General features: G+C 41.4%; 1 protein-coding gene across 2 annotated transcripts; it reads left to right on the top strand.

The window, feature by feature from the left end:
• Positions 1 to 840: 840 nt before the first annotated feature.
• ube2j1 (ubiquitin conjugating enzyme E2 J1) lies at positions 841 to 24,810 on the top strand. Of its 2 annotated transcripts, none has more exons than XM_004083979.4 (8): positions 841 to 1,170; positions 8,648 to 8,721; positions 10,182 to 10,313; positions 10,480 to 10,564; positions 17,789 to 17,894; positions 21,089 to 21,218; positions 21,305 to 21,436; positions 23,377 to 24,810. In XM_004083979.4, the coding sequence occupies exons 1-8, from the start codon at positions 1,140 to 1,142 to the stop codon at positions 23,653 to 23,655; spliced, it is 969 nt and encodes a 322-aa protein (XP_004084027.1). In that variant the 5' UTR covers positions 841 to 1,139; the 3' UTR covers positions 23,656 to 24,810. The 2 variants fall into 2 exon arrangements, with proteins under 2 accessions (XP_004084027.1, XP_020570188.1); XM_020714529.2 differs by lacking the exon at positions 841 to 1,170 and adding an exon at positions 5,811 to 6,098.
• The last annotated feature ends 619 nt before the right edge of the window (positions 24,811 to 25,429 follow it).

Genomic DNA, 25,429 nt, shown 5'->3' on the forward strand with positions numbered 1-25,429 from the left:
CGGGCCATAATAAAGGTATATTAAGTAATGAACCTATGATAATAGATGTTCACCATCGAAAAAGATGAATAAAAAATTCATAGTATATCTCATTGAGAAAGTAAGAGTTCAACATTTTAAATGAAAATTAGTTAAAGTGGGGGGAACAACATATTTAAATAAATTAGTCAAATATACAGTAAATGTGCTTGGTTACGGTATTTTAATTACTTATATATTTATTTATTTATTTATTGACGGATGCTCACTTCAACACGTGAATTTTTTTAAACAAACCTTGTTGAAAGCAACGGTCCATTACACAGCAGTGCCAGACAACAACAGGAAAGGAACAAACCAGGGAGTTATTAATACATTTTACACAAAGACATTCAAACTGACGCACAGATCGAATGTTTTAATGGCTTTCTTATTGTCAGAGTTTCTTATTGTGTTCACGTATTGTTTGAACTCATTGAAAAAGATAGAAAAATGAAGGGTATGATTTGTAACTTTGAATTTATGAAGGTTCCATTTGCATAAAAACAAAAGGAGATTAATGATGTATAATTGTTCTTTATTATGAGATGGAGAGTGGGTGAGGCCAAACATAACATGTTCTGAGTATAGGCGGAAGTCTGAGTCTATGTGGGCGGAAATGAAATGTCAAACTTTAGACCAGAGTTTTGTGGAAAAGGGACATGACCAAAATAAATGTGCAGCAACTTCAGGTTGTTCTTGACAAAAAGAGCAGCTTACATCAATATCTTTGAAACTTTGCAGATAAGATGTTGTGAATTGACCAATGACAATAAAGCTGACAAACCCCGCCTCATTTGCGAACTCCATGACATCACTTCCTGTTTACGTTCCGTAACTGACGTCACACTAATACCGACCAGAGAAGAGTGTTTGGAAAGCGAAAGCTCAAATAACTTCACTGAAAACTTCAACCGCGCTCCCGTACGGACCGGAACCGAATTTCCTGCCTGTCAGCTGTGGGCTGAACCTCCGGGAAGGACAGGGAAAGCTCAGTTCACAGTATTATAGCCGCGTTTTCGCTCAGAAGACATTAGCTAGGCGAAGATCTCCTGCTGCTGCTGTGCTAGCTCCTGAGGACCTAGCTGCAGGAATTTTAGTTTTTTTTTTGAAAAGCCAACATGGAGAACAAATACAACCTGAAGAGCCCCGGTAAGTGTTGGTCCTTTGAACAATGTTCGGCACAAACTGACCTGTTTCCTCCACATTGAATTTGAAACCGAGCAGACGTCCACGATCTATGAGAACATAACCGTTAACGCTGGCAGAGTGAGTCAAACGAGCTTTTTACAGACAGACAGTTTGGTACGAGCATTGATGTAGAAAATCTAAACTTTGTTATTTTTTACGTCATAAACGTTTTATTGTTTTCCTGCTGGCGGACTCAACTTGTCTGATTGATGGTTAATGTTTACAAAATGTAGAAAATAGCACACATCCATTTCCTGACAAATGTGAGGCTTTTTAAAATGTCTTTTATTTTTGGCTTTTCATCTGTTTCCTCAGCTTCTGCACATTCAGTCATGTGCTCCTCTGGATCACTAAAAGAAATGATTAAGGAGAGTTCTCTAACCTAATTTACTGATTAGCTTTAAACAAACAAAAAGGAAATTATAATAATAATAATTTTAGGATAAACATGTCTGGATTTGAATAAACAAATGTGACAATGACACAACTGCACGTCTGTTCCACAAACCATACTGATAATTGACTTTAATATATTATTTCACTATTATAAATCCATGTTATTGATTATAGTTACAGCTGATTAAATGAATTTAGATGAAGTAACTCATGTGTTCATTGAAGCTGACGGTAGAAATGTGAAGGTGAGATCAGTTGTTTCACCTCAGCAGCTCTAATCAAATGTCCTTGCTCCTGTGGGAGTTGATGTTTCCATCTGGCCTTCAGGCAACGAGCGGGACGACAAACACTGGCAGTACGTGGCGTTTGTTCAGTGTCTCTGGAAATCCCTTTCGGTTGCACTCAGGAAGCCCTGATAGTGTCTGGTTGCAGCTGTGTGTTAAGGCCTACATGGTGCTGGTTTCACAGCTTCTGCATCAGGATAGGGAAACTCACATAATTAAAATAGTACACCAAGAATAATTGTAAAGCAGATGAAGAAATATTGTTCCCAGGGTGTTATTAGTTACCTAAGGAAACTAAGGTGAACTATTCCCCAAAGTTCAATTGACTTTTTTAAGGAAATTATGTTGAATACTCTACGAATAAATGTACTTAATTTTTTGTCCATTAACAAATTTTAGCATTAATTCAATGCTTTATTGGAAAAATGAAATATGAACCCAATTCCCATTTCTGGTCTTTTATATACTAAAGGGCTTTATATATGTTGTGAAGGCTCAGCCCATTATTGATGACATCACAGGAAGTGATGTGGAGTTTCTTTCTTCTTCTATGGTTTTCTGGGTTTTTGTTTTTACGTGTGCTCTGGAGCAGCTCAGCAGAGACAGACTCTAGTTGCCCTACAACCCTGTCTTGCATCTTCAGTTCATTCCAGTTGCTGTATTTTTCAATTTTGAGTAACTGAGAAAACGTAAGAGTTTAAATCATTACTCATTTTATTCATGCAGTTATTTCCTCGGCCACGTTTTCTATGAGGTTTTCAGATTTAATTATATTTTACATATTATAAGGAGTTAATTTTTGACCCACTGAGTCAGTTTTCCTTGTTTTATGTAATTTACTTTATCTACAGCAGGCCAGTTTGTGTTATTTATGTAGTGGTGAGAGGAGTCTTTTGTTGTTTGCAGAGGGACTTGGATAAATCAGCAATAGAATAAATTCAGAGCATCTGCCAAGTGGAGTCACATCTCCATGTGTCCTGACCGACACCCCATCTTGTTTATGTTTAAACTCCTACCGCGAATCAGTGATACAATCCTCCATCCTCACAGTCCTCCATAACAATATAATTATGAAAACATTTATTAAAAAATGGCATTTCTTCATTTGTTTTCAGTGTTCCCTTCTCTATTGCGGGGGATATGTTCCATAAATTACCTGCGATTGGTGAAATCTACGAAGTAGGATTACAGATGTTTTAAGGCTTTAAAACTCCTCACGATACACTTTCTACACTTTTCTTAGACACACATGAACATTCTCACACTTTTCTCTATTGTTTGATTTCAAACCTTCATTAAAAACCAACTCTAGTATTATAGAATAAAAACAAAGATCTAATCCCGATGGAAGATTTTTGTAAATTTGGCACAGTGAAGGCATTCTGTATAGAAAAAAAAATGAAGATAATTGATTGACAAGGGCAACAACCAATCAGGATGTAAGTATGCAAAATTGTACAGAAATTTCTTTGCTTGTACACAAGTTGAACCGCAATATAATAAGGGAACACTATTTTTCTTCTCTCCCTCCATCCAACCCTCTACTCACTCATTACAACAATCGTATTGTCCTCTTTGTCTACATCCATGAACTTCTTTGGTCTTCCTCTTTCCTGCTACATCTAACAGCATTTCAGCATCCTTTTTCCAACATCATCACTGTTTCTCCTCTAAAAGTGTCCAAACCATCTCCATCTGCTTCCCTGCATTTATCATCTATCATGATCTGTTCCTCTGATGGATTCATTCCTGATCCATTCTGGTATCTCCCAAAGAGAACCGCAACATCTTCACCTCTGCTACTTCCATCTTTGCTTCCTGTCTCTGCAACAAAGTCTCTAAACCAGGGGTCAGCAACATTTATGTCATGAAATACCAATTTGAAAAGTTCTCTTTAACAACTGTGCCGTCGCAATTTCATGTAAATTCATTCTGTGATGGGGCTTTTATTGCATGATTATAGTTATATACATTTTCCTCAATTAGACAGAATCGATATTCCCTTTTTCAACCCAGTAAATGGACTGGTGATCATCTGTAGTATTCATTTTAAAACTTCATTTTTGACATTTGGCAGAACAGACAAAAAAGTCTGGGTTTAATCTGACTCTGCTTGGCTTTTATTCAACAAACTGAACTTATAACTTCATAAATGTCAGCCGCTGCAACGCCAAAAATATGATAAACAAAAGAAAGGAGCTGTGCAGCTATAACCGTGTGCAGCAGCTCGTGGATCAGCTTTGCGCTTTTCCCCCATTTCATCCACAGACACTCGTGACAGTTTCCAACACTGGGTTAAAATTGCCACACTTTCATTTCACTGTGGCAAACGTGTTTTTTTTTTTTTTTTTCTACGGTGCGCATCTCTCACCAGTCTTCTACACCAGCGGTCCCCAACATTTTCAACGCCACAGACCGGTATGAGGTCAGACAAAGTTTTCACGGATCGGTTCTTAAGATGTAGCGGATGATTATAAAAGCAACGCTTGGATGAAGGAGGAACAGAGATGTGACAAGGCGGACAATGAGCTTTTATTTTGACACACTAAACATTGTACATCTTACAGGTGTCATCATCCTCTCCCCTTCCCACACTCATGGTGCAAAAAAGAAGTACTGTCTACTGAATGTAGCTTTCTTTGTTTTGGTAGTTGAAGGCTCCTCTTCTGTCTCCTGGCTGGTTGTTTTCCCCTTAGCAGAGAAACTTTCCAAAGACGTTCGTTTTTTACTCATTTTGCTTTTATTTTAGCGGTAACCTATCACGTGACCGAGAACAGCGCCTTGGCCTGCGTCAAGAGTGACAGACGGATGGAACAGAGAATCGGGCAACCGGGGGTTGGGGTCCGCTGGTCTACACCTTTCCGTTCATTCTTGAGGACACTCTTTAGTCAAACACCCCACCCGAAATCTCACTCCACTCATTCCAACCTGCTTACACACTCCTCTTCACCCCTTATCAACACGCTGTTGTTCTGGACTGTAAGAACTTCAAAGTCCTCCACCTTCTCCACCTCTGCTCCCTGAAACCTCACTCTTCCTCTTCAGTTCCTCTCATTTGCACACAGATACTTCATACATTTTTGGAGCAAACTCCACCTTCACATATTTTTAGATGATTAAAAATACATATTTTTCAAAAATTCCAAACAGTTTCTTCATGATAGAATTATCCACGTTAATTCACATGTATGTATGATTTAATGAAGTAAATTTGACTCAAGAAAAATCTTTAAAAAAAAGCCTTGAATGGATCAGGATCACTGTTGATGTAGAACTGCTTGAAAATATATTTGCACATGGTTGAAGCTCAAGAGATTTCTGTCAACCTTAAGGTTTCCGTTTGACTTCAAAGTGAGACAGGAAGATGAAACATTGATGCTGGCGTGTCAGAAGAGTTTTCTAGCTGGATGGTTGTGTCGCAATGTGAGGGAATAAAAAAAAGGGCTTCAGACCTTCAAGCTTTCATGATTAAAGCAGAAAAACAGCAGAGGTCACTGCTGAATAGCAAACGGAACGCCCTCTGCTCCATGCATCCTGTTGACACCGTTCTCGTGGGTTCTGGGTGTTCTTGGTCCAAATCAGCAGTTCTTTGGCCTCTTTTTGTGTGTGTGATGAGGTGAACAAACCCCAGAGGTTATTCTTCTTTCACCTTCAGAGGAGGACGGTTCAAAGTGGACAGATTCCCAACACACACACACCCACACACACTACTCTCCCGCTATTACACAATAGTATCTGCTCCAATCTGTGGACCTGCTGTGAATCATTCCCTGTGGCAGACACTCAGAATGTGTTACGTAAGATGATTTGGTGTTTTGGGATTATGACCCCATCGCCTAGGGTTGGTCACCTGACCTCTGCGACTCAGCACAAGCTGCAGCAGGCAGGCGTGTGTGTTTGTGTTTGTGTGTGCGTGTGAGGTGGAGGTTGCTTTTCCTCGACCTCTTTGAGCTCATTTCAGTAAAGAGGGAGCTTCAAGTAAACGCTGCAGCTCGCTGCATCCATGCGAGATGGACGTGTTCACAAAGAAACCAATGGAGAGACTGTTTTTATGTGTCTGATGATGGCATGACTAAATCCTAAAGAAACTGGATTTAATCAGCGAAAGTCCATCCAAATATGGAGGTTTGAAGGACATATGTTGCAGAATTCTCAGACTGTAAAATCACACAATATTTTGATACAGGCAGAAACAAAACCATATTACTGTTAAGTAAAAATGTTCAAAGTTAGATCCTTTAATTCTCATTCTACAACAACATTTAAAAGTGCTCTTTGATCAGTGTATCATTCTTTTAAGACCCACTCCATGGTCTTGTTCTGATGATGGGCTATTTAAAGAAAATGAAGCTTAAAATTGCATTTTTGAGGTTTTTGTATTTTTTTAAATTGTGATGAATCAATAGCAAAAAAAAAATGCTGTTAAAAGAAAAAGAGCTTATTTGTGACGTTAATATATGCTGGGCAGGCCACAAGCTCTGTACTTTACTCCCTTCTTGTGGACTTCTTGTGGGCTGTACGGCTGGATAGATCTGATATTGATCACTTGGGAACGCTTTTACAAAAGATTAAGACATGATTGACGTTTACAGATAAATCAATTGGTTAATCAAATTCTGTCATACATTTTGTGGCGACGCTGAGCGCACTTCCATATGTGTCCAGGATTGCCTGGTTTCTTTTCCTTCCTGGGGGGGGGGCTCTGGGTGCATCTCTACTTCCAGCTCATCACTGCAAAATTTAGCGCTCACTTTGAATCAGTGTTGGTAAAAAGTTCCGCTCTGAGCAGCTGAGGTTTTACGGAAATCCGCTTGGGACTCTTTTAAACAAATGAGCGCAGAGGCGATGACATCAGCACCCGTGGTTATGACTCATGACCTCCTGTTAGGGGTGATGGGCCGTTTAACCCCGAGCGCCGTCCTCTGCAGACTCTAATGAGGACTGATTGGCTGGCGCGGCTGAGTCATCGTAACATGGAGAGGGTGTCCTCGCATCTCTATCCAGGCTGTCAGCCCCCACCCCTCCTGAACAACCCCCACGACCGGCTGGACTTGTGAACCATCTCAGTGTGAAGAGGAGCCGCTTTTTAAGATGAAGGCAGCAGGCGTCAGTGAGCTGCAGGCGGAGACCAACAAAAGCCCTCAAATGGGAGAAGCCATCTATGTCTTTACGTTAAGACGGGCAGCAGAAGACGGTCATTTCCTTTCTCACAAATACTTACATCTTTTTACAAACTGTGAACCACTGAGTTTGTGCAGGAACAGTAAAATGAGAGAACCGTAGCAGAAAAGCTACGGTTCACAGACAAAACGGAGAGAATAAAATCTGAATTGATTGTATTGATGTCATCAAAAATACATTTGACAGTTTTCATCTTTGTTAAGGTTTAAAACCCAACGTTTGGTGTGAAGACACAGGTCAGTTCCACAAATCACCACCGGCATAACTCCTCTGTAAACACCAGAGTTTTTGAAACTCGATGAGTTAAAGACGTCAAAGAAGCAGAACGAGTTGAAGTTATAGGCTTCAAAACAAAAACAAGAGGATGTTGGAATGAAGAGTGGAATCGGTTCAGTTTGAAATTAAAGAAGCTGCTGGTTTCCAGTATTAGTCAGACCATCATGCGATGTTTCAGGCCGGACTCGTTTAGTCTGTGCCGTGTGCAGCATCAGTTATCTTCAGCCATGACTAAAAAGGAGCGTTAGAAGGAAACCAGTTGAAAAGGCTTTATGCTGCTGTGGTTTAGTAGCAGTAAACCTCCTTCCATCAGCAAGGGCATCGAAGATTAAACCTGGCTGGGTCTTTTAGCACAACAACGATCCCAAACACACTGCCTGGGTAAGGAAGGAGTGGCTTCATAAGAAGCATTTCGAGGTCCTGGAGTGACCTAACCAGTCTCCAGATCTCAACCCCAAAGACAATCGTTGGAGGGAGATGAAGGTCTGTGTTGCCCAGCAAAACATCACTGCTCTAGAGGAGATCTGCATGGAGGAATGGGCCAAATACTATCACCAGTTTGAGAAGACCTTTTGAAGACTTACAGAAAACGTTTGACTGCTGTCATTGACAACAAAGGGCATATAAAAAAGTTTTGAGTTGAACTTTTGTTAAAGACCAAATACTTATTTTCCACACAGAAATTCTTAAAAAATCAGACAATGTAATTTTCTTTCTTCTCATTTTGTCTCTCAAAGTTGAGGAATGATGAAAGTTACAGGCCTCTCTCATCTTTCTCAGTGGGAGAACTTACACAATTGATGGACACAGGTTTTTCTAGTTTTGGCTTAAAAACGGCACAATCATAAGAAAAGACCACTGGGGACACTTTTACAACAAGATGATTGGAGTGGGACTTTAAAAATCTCTCTATGATTTCAAAAGTTTTGAGCTTGTTGAGCTCATGTTTGCTCTCTGTGAAGGCTGTCAACCTTAAAGCAAACCCAATTAAAGTTTCAGTTTATAGGTTATAATTGGTTTTAAAAACAGGAAAATGGTTTATTGAAGTGCAAATGAAAACAAAGGGTCTTGATGTTTCCACTTCTTCTACCTCCCTAAAATGACATTTACAGTTCAGATTGTTACAGCAGGCATGTTGATGTGCTTCATCTGTCCAGATAACCCTCAGAATTGCTCTGGGGAAGGCTAAATGGATTTGATAACATTTTGGTCCCTTCATGAATAAAACCTGTTATCTCAGTTCTACTTTGTTGGCACTTTGGTGAACTTTTCTGCTTCCCGTGTCTGTTTCTCTTGAGCAGCAGTGAAGAGGCTGATGAAGGAGGCGGCCGAGCTGAGGGACCCCACAGAGCACTACCACGCCCAACCTCTGGACGTGAGTTCACCTCATCACAAACTTCACCTGGACGTGGGCCATGAAAGCATAGAAACTTTGGGGATTCAACATTTGCAAAAGATTCCAATATTCTTTATGATCACATTTGTAAAGGGTTATGGTGAAACAAATGAATTCAGTAACAGAGAAAAGTTCAAATAAAAAGTCATGTAGCAAAAACAATTGTAACAGGAGGAATTTTATTTCTTTTAAAAAGGAAAATGTCAGTAATAAAAACTTTTTTCCTATTATGTTAATCAGTTTGAACAGTTTTTGCTGGTTAAGTTCTTCCAAAGTCTCCCTTTCAGCATTAGAACCACTCCAGTATTTTTTATTGAGCCCTCCCATCCCTAATGTTGTAGTTCCACCAGAAACCACTGGTGGCAGGTTGCAGATTGAAACAATTTCCTATTTACTGGATCCAAATGGGGTTTTGCACCAAAGTAAACATATTTAATGTCAGGTTACAGTATTTCCTCTGTATTCTTGGAGGTTTAGGGACCAGACGCTCGCGAATATGGAGAACGGCCCTCCACCCGCGACCGAAGAATGTTCGTCACCAATCCTTACTCATCAGAAACACTTCTACAAAAACATTTATGATGCTCTGTAAAACATTTGTAAAAGAACATTGGAATATTGCTCAACATAACGTTTTTTTTCTAATTCAGAGCTATAGACTGTACCGTAGCGTGCTTTATAACACACATTAGGAAATTAAGAATGTAATCCATTACTTTGACATTGTAGTTATACCTGGATGTTATGAGTTTATTTTTTTATATTTTGCAACATAGTTACTTTATTTTTACTCTAAAATAGGGCTGCACGATACGAGGAAAACTCCACATTGCAATGACGATAAAACTTGGTCTACATGGACGAATAGCAAAAAAATAAAATACATAATTTCCAGTTCACTGCAACGGTTTAAACTACTTAAGAGTCAACATATGTTAAATCATATTATTACCTTAGTCTACTTAGGAGACGAAAATATAACAAACGAGCTCTATCCGATTGGTCAGCAACGTGAAGATGTCCATCCTATTGGTGCAGAAAAGGATTAATTTGATTTGTTAAATGTTTCAAGCTGCCATAAGTGTGCAGTCCTACTCTAAAACCATACATGTTTCGCTTTAGTAAGGGTCAGGTTCTTACTTTTCAGCTGCGCTGCAGCTTTGTGTGACAGTAAAGAGTGGAAGGTTCAAAGCCACAGGGAGACGATTCAGAGCTTATCTGAAATATGGACAGAAATACAAAGACATAAATATAGAAAACCAAAAATAAAGCCTACCAGTATTTGTGCATTTTCTTCCATGGTGAGTTTGTGATGCTGGAGCAGCTGCTCATAGACGCAGCAGCATCCTGTCACTGCGAGGCGCCGCTGCCTTTGCCGTCACATCACTGAAATCTTTTCTGCCGCTCGCATTCACAAATCACAATCCCTCTGTCTGCAGGATAACTTGTTTGAATGGCACTTTTCTGTTCGCGGGCCCCCGGATTCAGACTTTGATGGGGGGGTCTACCACGGCAGGATCATCCTCCCCCCAGAGTATCCCATGAAGCCCCCCAGCATCATCCTCCTTACAGTATGGCCGCCTTTCTCCCTCATTTGTGCTGCTTGATCATTTTTAGTTTTGCTGCTTTTAGTCAAGTATTTTGAACCACTTTGCTTGCCGTAACCTTTGATGTCTCAGTCATTCCCCTTTGCTGAAACCATCACCACCAGCTGTTCTGTCTTCTTCCTCCTTGCAGCCAAATGGAAGATTTGAAGTTGGAAAGAAGATTTGTCTGAGCATCTCTGGCCATCATCCTGAGACATGGCAGCCTTCATGGAGCAGTAAGTAACAGTCTAAAAACAAACTGTCTGGTTTAATTTTTACGATGCTGGAAGTAAGACTTGGATAAAAACTCTATAAAAAGGTAAGACGTGGGTTTTTGTTTGGGTCCAGTATTGGGAGACCACAGTAGAAACTGTAAAGATTCACTTAAGATAAAAAAAAATCATATTAATCTGACAATATGATTAAGACAAACACTTTTTTGAACACATTTTATCATCTGAATTTAGTGAAAACTATGAACACGTTGGTTTCATGTTAAATGAATCTAAACAGGGTGTCCATACAACAAGAAAAAGCAAAGCATTAAAGGAAAGAAAAAGGTGAAAAACTTCCATTTATCTTTAATGTAGATTTTGTGAGTTTGGTTTTTTTGAATTGACTGACAAAAACTATGAGATGAACTTTTGGATTTAGTTACAGAAAAGAAATAGTCAGTTGGTGGAAAATGATCATTCATGCGTCTGAAATTCTGCTGAATAGACTTCATGAACGGCAGGAACCTCACACACTTGTACATCAGTCTCTGGGCTGGATGGGAACACCACTTCACTCTGAACTGCACTCCTCAGGTGGTGTCCATTTCTGGGCTTGTATCTGATCGAGGGGGGTTGAGTCCAAGAAAAACCACATTTGATGGGGTTTTGCAGGCTTGACTCTGACCTCCAGAGTAGATTTTCCCTAACTTTCAATGAAGACTTTTAGGCTGTTCTTAGAGCTTTAGACCAGTGAAGCACTCAGTTTTGACTTTTCCTGTGAAGAATTTACTCAGTACTTAGATTGGTGTACCCACTCTGAGAATCATGGGTGTTTTCATCCACCAGAAGTTGGTTCTGCACTGATCATAGATGCAAATGCTTTTGCAACCGCACAGATGCCTGATGGGAGCTTCTGTGCTTGGATGGTTTAAACCCAGGCTGGATTCTTTTCGTTCGTATTCTCTCCTCGTGCAGGGGTGGGTTTTCTCCAGACATTTCAGCTTCCTCCCCCCCAGTCAAAAACTTCATAGGTGAACTGGTGACTTTAAAGTCCCTCTCAAATCATCTTGTCATTCATTGTTAAAGTGTTCCTAGTGGTCTTCTAGGGTGTATTCAGACTGGACACACATGGTCCGCTTAAGTGAACCAGGGTTTGTTTTCCCTGATAATCTGGAACAAATGTTTAGTCTGAATTCACCCAAGTGGACCCTGGTCCAGGACCACAAACCGCTCTCAGACCCATCTTTGGTCTCGGTACATTTCCAATTGGACTGAGCTTCGGTTCGCTCTGAGGTTCCTCGGTCTGAATACAATCCTTCCTTGGAGCGGAGCAACTGAGCCAAAACGGCCACCGTAGCCGAAGTAAAAAGAGTAGAAAATGAATGAATCGATAAGCTGCAGACAAATGTGAAGCATCGATTGTCGTGTTGTCAAACAGAAAAAAAGTCCAACTGTTTATTTGTTAAAACGTTTATTTTAACACAGCTGGAAACGCTTCTTACATGCTTTTCTGTGTCTCATTACGCGGCACGCACTGCTCTGACGTCACCCTCAAAGCTATCATGCAGTTCCTTTACAGAATTCTCTTCAAAACAATGTCAGAACACCACAACAATGAGACACAGCAACTCATTGAAATGTGATTGGATGAATTCAGGTTCATTAAAACAACTTTTAACGTGACACACATTGTTTCTCCCTGTTTTCCTGATAATCTATATGTTAGAAACAGCTATCAGCGTACCTTCATACCTGACGTCTCCTCATCACTGCAGTTGCTAGTATCCTCTGAGTTAAAGCTCACACGGCACGTCTCCAAGCCAGTAACAGCCTTGCAGCAAAGTAAAGTGTTGTTCCCAACGTTCAAAACTGGTAATCCAAATATAAAGTTTTAATAAGTTAACTGTCTTGATAAGAACATCAGTTTTCTGCTTGTTGTTTGGACCCGCCCCCGTAGTTCCTGGCCAATGACTGAAGAGATCTTTAGTCACTTCGTTTTAATACAAGCTTTGGTCCGTAACAGAAAGGTCCGCTTGATGCGGGTCTGAATACAGACCAAATGCGAGGTTCAAGACTGGATCCGGAAGAAATTAAGCAGGCGGGATCCAGAACAAATATTTTTTTTTTAATCTAAACACACCTTAAGTTATGATTATAATGTTTTTTAGGAAAAATCATAAACCTCGGTTGTTATCTAGGACATAGTTTCCGCTGAGCAGTGGGAGTTCATTAGAAATTCAATTCAATTCTGAGTTGTGGCGGGACTGTATTTTCTTCCAGGGACTGACAAGGAAGTAGCCCTGCGTTCATTTCCCATTAGCCATTAGTTTACACTATCTCCTGTGTCTGGGTGTCCCTCTGAACAAATGTCCAAACCAACTGGGCTGGCTCCTCTCAATGTATGAAGAAGTAGCAGCTCCACTCTAAGAACGTCCTGCATGGCGGAACTTACTTTTCTAGGTTTTTGCCATGGCCCCCTTGGTTTCCCTTTATAGATACACCCTTGAACAGTCATAACTCCACTTCAAGCATGAAAATACTGCTTCCAGCATCAGTGTGGTTCCGTTTTTAGTTGTGAAAGTTCATAAAGTTGTTAGTGTTTCTGTTAAAATTATGTCGGTAAATTCCTACAGAAATGTGGAAATCAAATATGGCACAAAACTCTTATTTGTTCAGTTATTTTCCATAGTTTTTTGACTTCCAGAAAGACAGGCGTTGCTACAAGCTGCACTGATGCTTTGATGTGAAATCCTTCTACAGGAAATATTGACACGTTTAGTCGTTGGTTGTGTTTTTCAGAAAATCAACTGTTGCTCGATTGAATTAGTTATTCTCAAGAATCCAGTCCTGAAAGAGTCAAAACTGATGGATTATTTGCACCAAGAACTCAATTTTGTTTTCCAATGACATTCTGTACTTTTTCTGAGTTCTGCTTTCATGTTACGTCTCAGCATGGGACTGGAATCAAAGCGAGCTCAGTGGGAGACGGTGCATCTTCCTCAAAGCAGTTTTCCTCTCTGGCTCGCTCGTCATCGCTCAAAACAGGTTTAAATCAATAACAGAAGCAAATCAAAGACAAAGGTTGCTTCAAACCTCTTCTCACCAACACAACAGCGGTCACATGGTTGGCCGTGCCTCAGAGATTTGCTTTTCCCTGCTGGGTTCTTTGTGCGCTGCGCTCCAGTCGTGTCTGATCTCGTTTGGAGTGACCACGGGAGGCACGACGTGCAATTACTGCACTGGCAGGCCGGCCGTGCCAATTCCCGGGTTACGATCACCCCTGTGGGCTGCCGCTTGCTGCACGTTTCGCCTGCATGTTTAATGAAAAGTGCTTAACTAGTTTAAGCATTCTCTCTGATGTCAGATTTACTCTTTTATGTCCGACACGTTTCCGAGTTTTTAGCTTTGTTTACTCAGAAACGCATGCTTTCCTCAAAGTGCTTTTGCTTGGCTCTGACTTTCATATCAGCTTGAACGGAGCAGAGTTTTCGTCATTAATTCTTGCAACTTTTCAAAGTAAGTGCTCCAAAGATTAAGACCAGAAAAGATCATTTTTTATTCATTCACACTTCATCTTCTGCTTTTGCTGCACGATTCCTATAACTGTTTACTGGTCTTTAAAAATTCCAATCATTGAATTCCCGTAATCTGGAAAGGTTGGGACATTCTTTCAGTTCGAAAAGAATTCTCAAATAAAAAGAAACAATATTTTATTTACGTGCTTATGAAGGAAAATTGTTGCAAAACCTGAACAATTCTTCTGCTGTGATTAGCTTCACTTTAACAAAAGTTCCTCAGCATCAGATTGTAAGTGCTCTGTAAATGTCACCATCTGCAGAAGGTCAAGAAACTTGGGGAAACTGGAGAAATCTCTGCATGAGAGGAAAAAACATAAATACCTTAAATGAACACCTGTGCTCTTCAAGACCTTTAGATGACACAATATCACATCCTAGTAAAATGGTGTAGATGATGCTATGGAGAAACATCTGTGGATAAACTTGATTCTTGTCTCCAGATGAAACTTTCATGTAAAAAAAGAATAAATAAAGAATCTATTCATGAAAGTAGTCCTAAGGAATCATTGATCTATTGACTGAGACACATTTGAAATGGACTTTGTCAAAGTGGGACAGCAGTCGGACGAGTTCAAATATCCCAGTTGTTGGTAAGTATGGACGCCATATCCCAAAGGTTAAGGAAGAAACAAATGTTTTCTTAGCGTTCATTTCAAAGCAGTATGGACAGCGTCATGCTTGGCCTGCCTAAAGTCCAGGTCTTTCTCCAACAAAGAACATTTGAAGTATGATTTTTTTCATTTAAAAAAACAACTTGCGTCAGACGATCACAGATAAAGGTAAAATGAGCCAAAACAGGAGAAACAAACCTGGATTCTGTCATGTCTTCTCTGCTTCATTCCTTTGTTTAAGCAAAATCTGTAGCTTCCAAACAGTGGTGAGACCAAGTCATTGTTGTGGAAGTCACAAGTCTCAGGTCTCTGTTCTCAAGTTCTGAGTCAAAGCAGGCAAGTCATTAGTCGAGTTCAAGTCCTGCAAGTTAATATTTCAACAATAATTTTCTTTCAACAGCAGAGTAATTACACTCACTGGCCACATCATTAGGCACACCTGTTCAGCTGCTCGTTAACGCAAATTTCTAATCAGACGATTAGACGATCTGCTGCAGTTTAAACTGAGCATCAGAATGGAGAAGAAAGGGGATTGAAGTGACTTTGAACATGGCATGGTTGTTGGTGCCAGATGGGCTCCCAGAAATTAAAAATATTTCAGAAACTGCTGATCTAGTGGGATTTTCAGGCACAACCATCTCTAGGGTTTAAAGAGAATGCTCTGGGGAATGGGCGGGTTGGTTCCAGCTGATAGAAAGGCAACAGGAACTCAAAGAAACACTGGTTACAACCGAGATCTGCAGAAGAGCCTCTCTTGTTAGTACCAACACGTCCAACATTGAGGCAGATAGACTACAGCAGCAGAAGACCACACGGGCTGTCACACCTGTTGGCTAAGAACAAAAAACTCAGGCCACAATTCACACAGACTCACTAAAAATAGAAGATTGGAAAAACCTTGTCTGGTCTGATGAGTCTCCATTTCTGCTGCCACATTTGGATGTTAGGCTCAGAATTTGGCATCAACAACATGAAACCATGGATCCATCCTGCCTTGTATCAGCGGTTCAGGCTGGTGGTGGTGGTGTCAGGGTGTGGGAGATATTTTCTTGATTCACTTTGGGACCCTTAGTTCCAATTGAGCATGGTTCCAATGCCACAGCCTACATGCATATTGTTGCTGACCATGTCCATCCCTTTCTGACCACAGTGTACCATCTTCTTATAGCTACTTCCAGCAGGATAAGGCGTCGTGTCATAAAGCTGGTATCACCTCAGACTGGTTTCTTGAACATAACAATGAGTTCACTGGACTCAAATGGCTCCACAGTCACCAGATCTCAACCCTACAGAGAACCTTTGGGATGTGGTGGAACAGGAGATCAGCATCATGTATGTGCGGTCGACAAATCTGCAGCAACTGTGTGATGCTGTCATGTCAGTGTGGACCAAAATCTGTGAGGAATGTTTCCAGAACCTTGTTGAATCCATGCCACCAAGGATTTAGACAGTTCTAAAGGCAAAAGGGTGGTCCAACCCGGTACTAGCAAGGTGTCCCTAATAAAGTGGATATATTTACACCAACCATGTGTGCTTTTAAGAAGTGTATTTGTTTTTTAAAATTGATTTAACTTTGCAGCTTGCAGTTACTTAGCCGAAAAGTTACCATCAGCTTGCAGAACTTATTATTCTTTGTGCAACCTCAAGTGTTGGACTATGTTGGACTTTGTTGAGTCTCTGTCCGCTATCTTTGAACTGCATGTTCTGCAAACAGTTTTTGTTTACAACCTCATCTTTTTTTTTTTTTTACCAGAATGTAGTCTTTTTTGCAAACAGAAACTGGTGCCTTTTTTAACAGATCTTCCATTGGTTGTCTTGCAATTTGATTGGTTGGATGCTGTAGGATCAAAACAACATGGACCCAATTTGATTGGATGTTGTGCTGACAACATGCACACATGGACATGTACATGAAGACAGAGAGAGCGGTCAAAATACTTTCCTGTTGGGGAAAGTTGTAAGACTTTTCAAATCAAAAGGCTGAAGTCGCAAGTTGCTGTTAAAGTCCAAGTTGCAAGTCTTAACATTTTGTTAGGTCGAGTCTAAAGCATTGACCGTATATGAGAACAGAACTGAGTGACCTCTCCCTCCTGGCATTACAACAGGAAGTACCGGCTGATTCCAAGAAGTGACAATCCCATTGACTTCTATAGAGAAATAAACAGCTGTTACTCACTTGTCAGAATAAACATTCTTGCTCTGATACCTTTTTAACAATTTTTTTCATGATTATTCCTCTGTAGTGCAAGTTATTTAAGTTACAAACTGACAAATCAGATTTCTCAAAAGTGTGTGGTCTCACATTGAACATACAAAATGTTTGAAAGTGTAACTTTCAAGTGGAAGGGGGTGTGCGCTTTCAACAAGCTCACTTCAGATTGGCGAGAGTGGTGGCTATAGAAAATGTTGACTCAGAAGGATTCAGACCAATCACTGCTTACTGACCATTTTTGGTTCCAACTTGGCAACATCTGTATTGGGGAAAAAATAGAGGCTGGGTTGACTTCATTCGGTTAGAGCTGGAAGTAAACTATTTTCTATGGATGACACACACTCACTCTGCCCAGTTCTCATACAGTCAAGTAATCAAATTCACAACTTGATCGACTCAAGTCCAAGTCATGTGACTTGGAGTCCACACCTCTACTTCCAAATAATACATTTGTTCTGTAAAATCCTCATTATTGATACTTCTACCAGAGTTGTTCATGTGAGACATGTGCTATGCTTTAAAATTCAGGTATGTATAAAGGTTTTTTCTTTGGTCACGTGATTGCAGTCATCTGCAGTCACATAATACAGGATCTCATAATACTGGAGCTCAGACCAAACACAACCGGCCCACACAAACAGTACACTCCGACCATATTGTGCGGCGCGCCTTGTGCCAGCTGGTGACTTTGTGAGTACAGATGCGTCGTGGATGTCCTCACGAGGGTTTAGAAAACAAAGCATTATGTAACACGGGTAGCAAACATGTGCGGTTCGTTTTGCCCTTCCCTGTCTTACTTGGCTTCTTATATTTCTCCTTTTGTGTTGTTTTTTTTTTTTTCCAGTCCGGACCGCCCTAATAGCAATAATTGGATTCATGCCAACCAAGGGAGAGGGGGCGATAGGATCGCTTGATTATACTCCAGAAGAAAGAAAGGCTCTTGCCAAAAAGTAAGATTGGATTTATCAAGATTTTCTTGTGTTGTGCATGCACTGATACTGACACAAGTGTGGAGAAGTTGTCGTCTGTCGGTCATCATTTTCTCATCCCAAACGAGAAATTGCTGCAATTTTAGTGGCAATGCTGATAACTGCAATTGTGTTGCGCTCCTCCTGCATGTGTTTGTCATCAACACCTGAGTCCTGATGGACGCGTCGCCTCCTAACAAGCAGGGAGGCGTGCGCCCGGCTTCTGCCCCCCGAGTGTCATGAGCGGGCTTGCTGATTTCCATTTCACACCACATAGGAGATGAAAAGAACTCCTTTCTATTATCAGATGAAATGAGGGGTCTTGATCTGCTCACTGTTTCATTAACACATGCAGTCATGCTATTCACACATAGCCACTTATCTCTTTATTAAAAGCATTTCCTCCATAACTAGGTCAGCTCTTATCCTTAATCTAGTTAGAAAGTCTGTTTCATAGGTTTGGATGTCAGCTGGTCTGTGATGTGTGGAACTCAAATGTCAAATATGAACTTAAAGCCAACACAGAAGTACTGGATGTTTTCCTAAAGTAAAACAAAATCCACGGTTAGGATGTGGCTCAATTAGAGCATCATTTTAGGGGGGGGGGGGGGGGGGGGGGGGGGGGGGGGCAGTATTTTGTTTGACTGGTAGGTGGACCCAACCAAACCTGTCCCGCCCACTTTGTGTACTTGCAGCAGTTTCTTGAATTGCGTGAACTACAGGCTTCATCTTTGCGGCTCAGAATCCTATAAATGTTATCCGAGATTCTTGGTTCAGTAAACAGCAACACTAACAGTCTTTAGCTCTTATTAACGTTGTTAAAAAAAAAAGGTTAAATTACAGGTACGTATGGAAGCGTGTTGCATTAACAAAATTATGTCCAATTTTTAATGGTCCCCCAGCAGAATTTTGAGGTAACGGTTGCATTCTGAAATCTGACGAGGCAGGAATTTTTCTGTGGGAAACATCCTTGTATTGTAAGTTTCTTACTGTCTAATTTAACAGTGTAACATTGAGGCGCAGACGCAAAAAAATTAAACAATTAAGCAAAACGTTCAATATTTTGTGTGAATTCAACTCAAAAGGTGAAACGACTTTTAAATGCAATCATTGCACATAAATATATTAATTTCATTTTGACTATTAAAGTCTATAGATAGTTAAAAAAAAAAAGTTTAGTGTCAGAAGAAAAAGGATTTTTTTCAACTAAAATGTTAGATTTCTCATAACTATTTTTATTTTTATGTATTTAAAATTTCGTTGGGCCTCCTCTTGCATCAGTTATTGCATGAATTTGTATTCAAAATGGACATTTTACTACCATCTGAGAAGAGGCCTTTGGACGATTGAGCAACAGTTCAGTTCTTTCTCTGCTTAGCCCAGGATTTCTGGTCCAGGTGTGTCTTGACACAAGGACTGGCAGGTTTTGGCTCATGTCTGTAAGTGGGGCTGCTGATACTCTGACTCCGTCTTTCATCCACTTCGTCAAATTCTTGTATGGATTTTGTTTAAAAATCCTCTCCAAATTGCAATTCTCTTTTCTGGAAAGAAGCTAAAACGGCACTCTGTGAACAACCAGCTTGTTGAGAGATGTGTTCGCTTGTCCTCCTTGTGAAGGATCTGGATGGGCCTTCTGGACATCTGTCACTCAGACTGAGAGATGATTTTAGTGCCCAGAAACATGAAACACTTGTAAGCCTAAATCATCAAATTTACAAGAAGTAAAGGCTTTAACTATTTCAGTATGGTTCTGTATCAAATGAGTTTTACTTTATAAAATGACTGACCAAAAAAACCCATAATCATTATGATTTTGAAATGTTCTGTCCCTGTAAGAGCAAAACAAACAAAATAAGAAGAAAGTAGTAGAGAAAATAATTAAATATTCATTATTATTCTTTTTGAATAAACATTTGACACATAGAAACAGTAAAACTGTGTTTTACCGGGTTTTACTGTGAAGCACTTTGTGGTTTTTATCTTGAAAGGTGCTATACAATTAAAGTTTATTATTGTTCTTAACCTGCACTGACAGTCAGACTGCGCTTTGATGCTTCTGGAACCGTCTGCTTTAAAAGATATCTTCACTGGGTTGCAGAAGGCCTTCGACCCTCGACCCCCCCAGGGCTCAACAGTGTTTTTCCACTTCACCAGTGTTGGTACTTTAGTGATGAGCCTGAGGGAGCAGCTATCAGAGGCCGTGTTGATGCTTTAGGTGAACAAATGACCTGGAAGTGAAAGTGGACAGAAACATGGAGACAGCTTTGATTTCTGTCCATAGATGCTGCTCAGAGTTACAGTGTTTCCCTCGTTTATTGCAGGGGTTATGCCCTAAAAATGTCGTAGAATTACAGATGTTTAGGGCTATAAAACTCCCTACACCCTTTCTACATTTTTACCAGACAGACATGAACATTTTCAAACTTTTCTCTCAAATCCTTCAATAGAAAAAAAGTCTAGTCTGGTCCAAACAAAGATCTGATCGTGATGAAGATTTATGTATCTGGCAAACTGAACACATTCTGGTCAGGAGACAGCACAGAGGAGATTGATTGACAGAGTCAAAGTGCGCTGTATAAATAAGACAGATTTGCTTTGCTTTTACAGAGGTGAAAGTCTAAAGCAAACCAAAACTGAAGCGGACTAGACTGTGCCACAGTTACAAAGCGAGTCACAGGGATTCTGTAATGTCCGACCAAGACTGGAATGAAAGCAAGAAGTAGAAAAAGCAGCTAGTCCTTCTTTGCTTTTCTGTGTCTTCATCCTAAAGCCTTCCCAGCACACCGCCGGTCACATGCATGTTTGTTCGTGGGCTGAAGTGTTCAGACAAGCCATTCTGACTGATGTGAATTCATTAGGTCTATTGTTACAGACCATTACAGCCAGTGACATCCACATAGACCTGCTGATGTTTGGTCTGACCCCGCTGTGGGTAAATCTGTGCCGGGAATGTCAAACACAGCTCAGATGGATGCATGAGGAGCAGCAAGTCATGACCGTGTCAATAGACTCGCTTTCCCTGCAGGTGAAGGCATTAATCACAGTAGCAGTATTTGATGATTTGATGGTTTTCCCTCGCCTGACGGGAGAGTTGTGCTGTCCAGTGTCTGCATTGGGTAGAGAAACGGGGAACTGCGGGAGGTAGAGCTCAGTCTGTCCCACTGGTTCTCTGGCAGGTCCCAGGACTTCTGCTGTGAAAGCTGCAGCTGCTCCATGCGCACCGCTCTGCTCCCGCCGACAGCCAACAGCAACCCCAGCGCCGAGGACCACAAGGCCCAGGAGCTGGCTCAGCAGATCAACTTCAAGGTTCAAACGGCCGTAGCTTGAAAGGCAGTTCATCATTTTACGCTCCTCTGCATCCATGTCAATGAAGCAATGACGCACGTTTTCAGGCTGAATCCAGCTCGCCCCCTCAGGCCAGTGCGAGCGGACCTGCAGGCGGCGAGGAGCTGTCGGCACTCCCCCAGCAGGACACGTCCTCACCCGCTGGCCAGGAAGCGGCTGAGACGCCGCAGGCTGAACAGGTGGGTGTCCGGCTGCTGCCGAGGCCGCTCACGGCTGCAGCCTTTATTTTGGAGGACGTAAGAGGTAGAGTTGCCAAAGGCAATTATGTCGTCTGCTTGTCAGCTTTAGTTCCTGACTTTAATCAACCAGTCAGACATCAGCTCCGCCTCCAGCAGCAGATGCAATTTAGAGGTTTGAAGTGAGTTTTTTTTCCCTCATCAGCAGCTCCTCCAGCATGTGTGAGCTGCGTTGCCTAAGAGGATTGATTTTGGTGCCAGATGCTGTTCACACAGAGACTGAAGCAGCAGAGACGAGGGTCAACTTAGATTACTGCTTCTGCGCTTGGATCAACTGAAAAGGCCAGAATGGGAGCAACCATCTGCTGCTGCAGACTGGGTGGCCCACTTTTTACCCACAGAGCTCCTCACCGGTTTTTCCATTAGTTTAGAAATATTAAATATTTGCAACCAACCTTCCACAAAGTGAAACCTCATAGGCCTATGCAAATGTCATCATCCACTGAACAGAGTATCAGCAGGTGACTCAGAGAAATTGAAGACGTCTCTGTGCATCAGGGACAAAGACTATTATTGGATGCCCATCATCAGCAAGGCTGATTCAGTGACATTACTGCAGGGGAGCTGTGGAATTAACACTAAAATGTGCAGAATATCCATCTCCAAATAATTCCTTCAATTGGTCTTAACTTTTTAGTTTCATAATTTAATCATCTTCAGTCTGACGATAGAAGAGCTGATGTTCCAGGACATCTTTACGTCATAGTTTAACTCTCACCACCTAGCTAAAGTGATAATCCTGCCCCTGTTAGCCCTCCAAGTCTCAATGCATTGCCTAAAGCTACATTCACAGCGAATGCGATTTGTGTCAGTGGCGTCCAGTTTTAATGTTATGTCACCTTACAGACGTGATCAGAGGTCCTACAGCGCAATTTGAGCGCTACGCACAGGAATCTGGCCAGCAGGTTTTGCGCGGTGAAACAACACGACACAGCGGCTAATACATTGTTTCACGTTTCGAGTTCAAATTTCGAAACTTTGTCAAAGAATTCCCATCGCATTCATTCCAACCAGGACTCCGCTTTGGCCTGTGTCATGTTCAGTGGGTGGAGTCCAAAACCAACATGGAGGAGAGTCTGATTCTTCTTCTCCTTAACTTTATGATATTTTTCTAATTTGCATCCTCTAATTTTATTCTTATTAGTCTTTTTCGCTCCTGGGTCTAAAGCGGGACAGCAATTCATCAAACTGGGTCACAGAGAGACAATAGAGCTGCTAAAAACGCCGTCATTCAGGCATAGTAGTAGAGGATGACCTCGCCGTACCGGGACAGTCTCTGATCTCTCACCTGCATCCGTTTCCATGTAGGAAAGAGGCTAAAAGTTCTAGGCGGTAGCTCCTCCCACACAGTGTTCATACACCAGCAGGTGTATGAACACATTTTTGGACTGTAAATATTAATCGTATCAATATTTCTCTATGCTATTTGCTCTGCCTGAAAACTCTATTTCAATTAAGCTGCAATACAGTCCAGAAACAAGACTTTTAATAGAATAAATTTTTTTTTACAATAATCAAATTAAATTAAATAAAAGACTAAAAGGCTACTAAAACTCGATCGGGGAAGTTTTACAAGTCTTTAGCTTTTGGGCCTTTTTGTAAACTAGAAGTTATACATTCTAGCAACAAAATAAGTGTAATAACTAGTGTCCAATAGGGGGCAGTAGTTAGTGCAGCGGAAAACAGCGGAAAAAACATCAAAGACTGTTAGTTATGGAAACTGTTTGTGTCTGTTTGTAATTTCTTCTGGATTAAGAAAAGATTTTAGCTAACGTTTCCTGTGCAGAAGAATCGCTAAACATCATGATGTAATTGTTACTCCAGATCATCTCCAACATGATTGGTGGACGTCAGTCACTGCATTCTGTTTGTCCTGTTTTCAGGCAGAGGGACCAGAGGAACCAGAGGAACCCCAGCCCCCTGCCCCTGTGGACTCCATCGATTCTGTCCGGCAGCGCCGCTCCCCGCAGCAGCCCGGCTCGAGAGACAGCATTCAGGTGGCGGCCAGCAGGGTGGCGTCCGTCCCGGCGCCCCGCCAGCCTCTGGACCAAAGCCACGCCGGCTCTGCCGTCCTCATCCTGGTGCTCACACTGGCTCTGGCGGCCCTCATCTTCCGCAGGATCTACCTTGCCAACGAGTACAACTTCAACTACGAGTTGTGACCACGACCCCATCCTCCTCAATTCAGACTCAGAGGTCAGCTGGAGTGGAAGCAGAGCTGAGGCAGCAGCTGACTTTCTGCCCTCGCTGCTCAGCCAACAGGAAACCTCCTCCGGGGGGGGGGGCACTGCACATCACAGCACCTCCTTTTAATCAGTGTGAATTTGAACCCCCCTCCTTAGAACAGGAGGCTTGTTGTTTAGGATTCAGCTCAGCGTCTCCCACTTGTAACTGCGGTGCACCCCGCGGCTGCTTTCGTTCCCATTATTTAATTACAATTGTAATATGTCAGAACATGGAATTATGGGAAATTTCCTCAGACACAGCCAGAGAATCCTCCGAAGGCCACGAGTTAAGCTCCTGTCCAGTTTTAATGGGGCCAACAAACGGCAGAAGCGTTTTCCATCCGTCACCTGGAGTGAACGTGCTGCATTAGTTTTAGTTTCTTTAAGGTGGGGGGGCTCTTTCAGAATAAATGCATTCGTTTTAAATGGTGTGAAGCTTTTAAATCAGCGGGGCGGCTCTTTAATGGAGCGAGCAGCAGCTCTTCCTCACTGCCTGAGCACCGCCTGCCTCTGTGATCGTGTTGGCGTGGAGGGGTGTCCCTGCAGGGGGGGGGGTTCACGCTGCAAACCAGCCAGCAGCAGAGAACTCCCAGATTGTAATTTCTGGACCATTTAATCCGTCATACTTTCAATCTTTAGTGGTGGTTCATCAGCAGCAGCAGTTCTCACTCTTCATTTTTGTTTAAAGGCACCCCGTTGTTCTTTACCCCTTCATAGCGCCCCCCAAAGGCTGACAGGGAGGGTTCAGCTTTCACATTTTCTACATCAGAGTTCCAGGTTGACATGAACGCAGCTCTGAGGTTCCACTTGTGCGGCCTTTGATGCTTCATGCCTGATGGTCGTCTCTGCAACCTGCTGCTGAGCTGCACAGCCTTCAGTCACATTTAGGAAACAGGAAGAAGATAAGGGGCTTTGCTCGTCACTCAGCAGCCGCTCCCATGTTCATCTGCTTTGTCAGACGAAGAACCCTAAAGACAAACGTTTAGTCAAACCCGCCAGGTCAAGACTAAACACAGTAAATCCTTCTTTTCAGACTTTCTTGGAATTCATAATTGGGTCTTATTGTTTAATAAAGTTATTTAAAGTTTTAAATGTGTCTGTTTTCTGTCTATATTTAGCAACCATATATTTATACTCATTTGAACCGCAGTCCCAACTACGTTGGCAGAAAATACAATCTGATTTTTCATCGTAGACACAGTTATTTACAAGAGTGAGATTATGGTTCAAACCTTAAAGTTATTTTCCTAATCGTCGATAAGTAAAGGAAATTCAACAGAGGAAGCTGATGATATCTGCAGAGGAAAAGGATGGAGACTCACATGTTTGTGGAAACATCAAATAAAGGAAACCTGGTTCATCCAAATGCCACAAAGACAAAACTGGAATAAATGCTACATTTGCTAAATGAATTTTATTAATGCTATTAAAAAATATATATATATTTTTAATAATAGGACAAAAAATTAATGACTGTAGTGGAAAAATAGCAAGAGAAAAATGTGTACAATCCCTGAAACTGGCCAAATATTAACCAAAGAAAACCAATAAAAAAGGTAATCAACAAAACTAAAGTTTGTCTTTTTCATAAACAGGCTAATTCTTAGTCTGATTACAGTGCGGCAAAAAGGTATGTAAACACACAAACACACTGTGATTCTCCCACTTAGAAATCATGGAGACGTCTGACATTTTCATTTAAGCTGCATTT

This window comes from Oryzias latipes, chromosome 24 (genome assembly GCF_002234675.1).
Source record: "Oryzias latipes chromosome 24, ASM223467v1".
Classification (NCBI taxonomy): Eukaryota; Metazoa; Chordata; class Actinopteri; order Beloniformes; family Adrianichthyidae; genus Oryzias; species Oryzias latipes.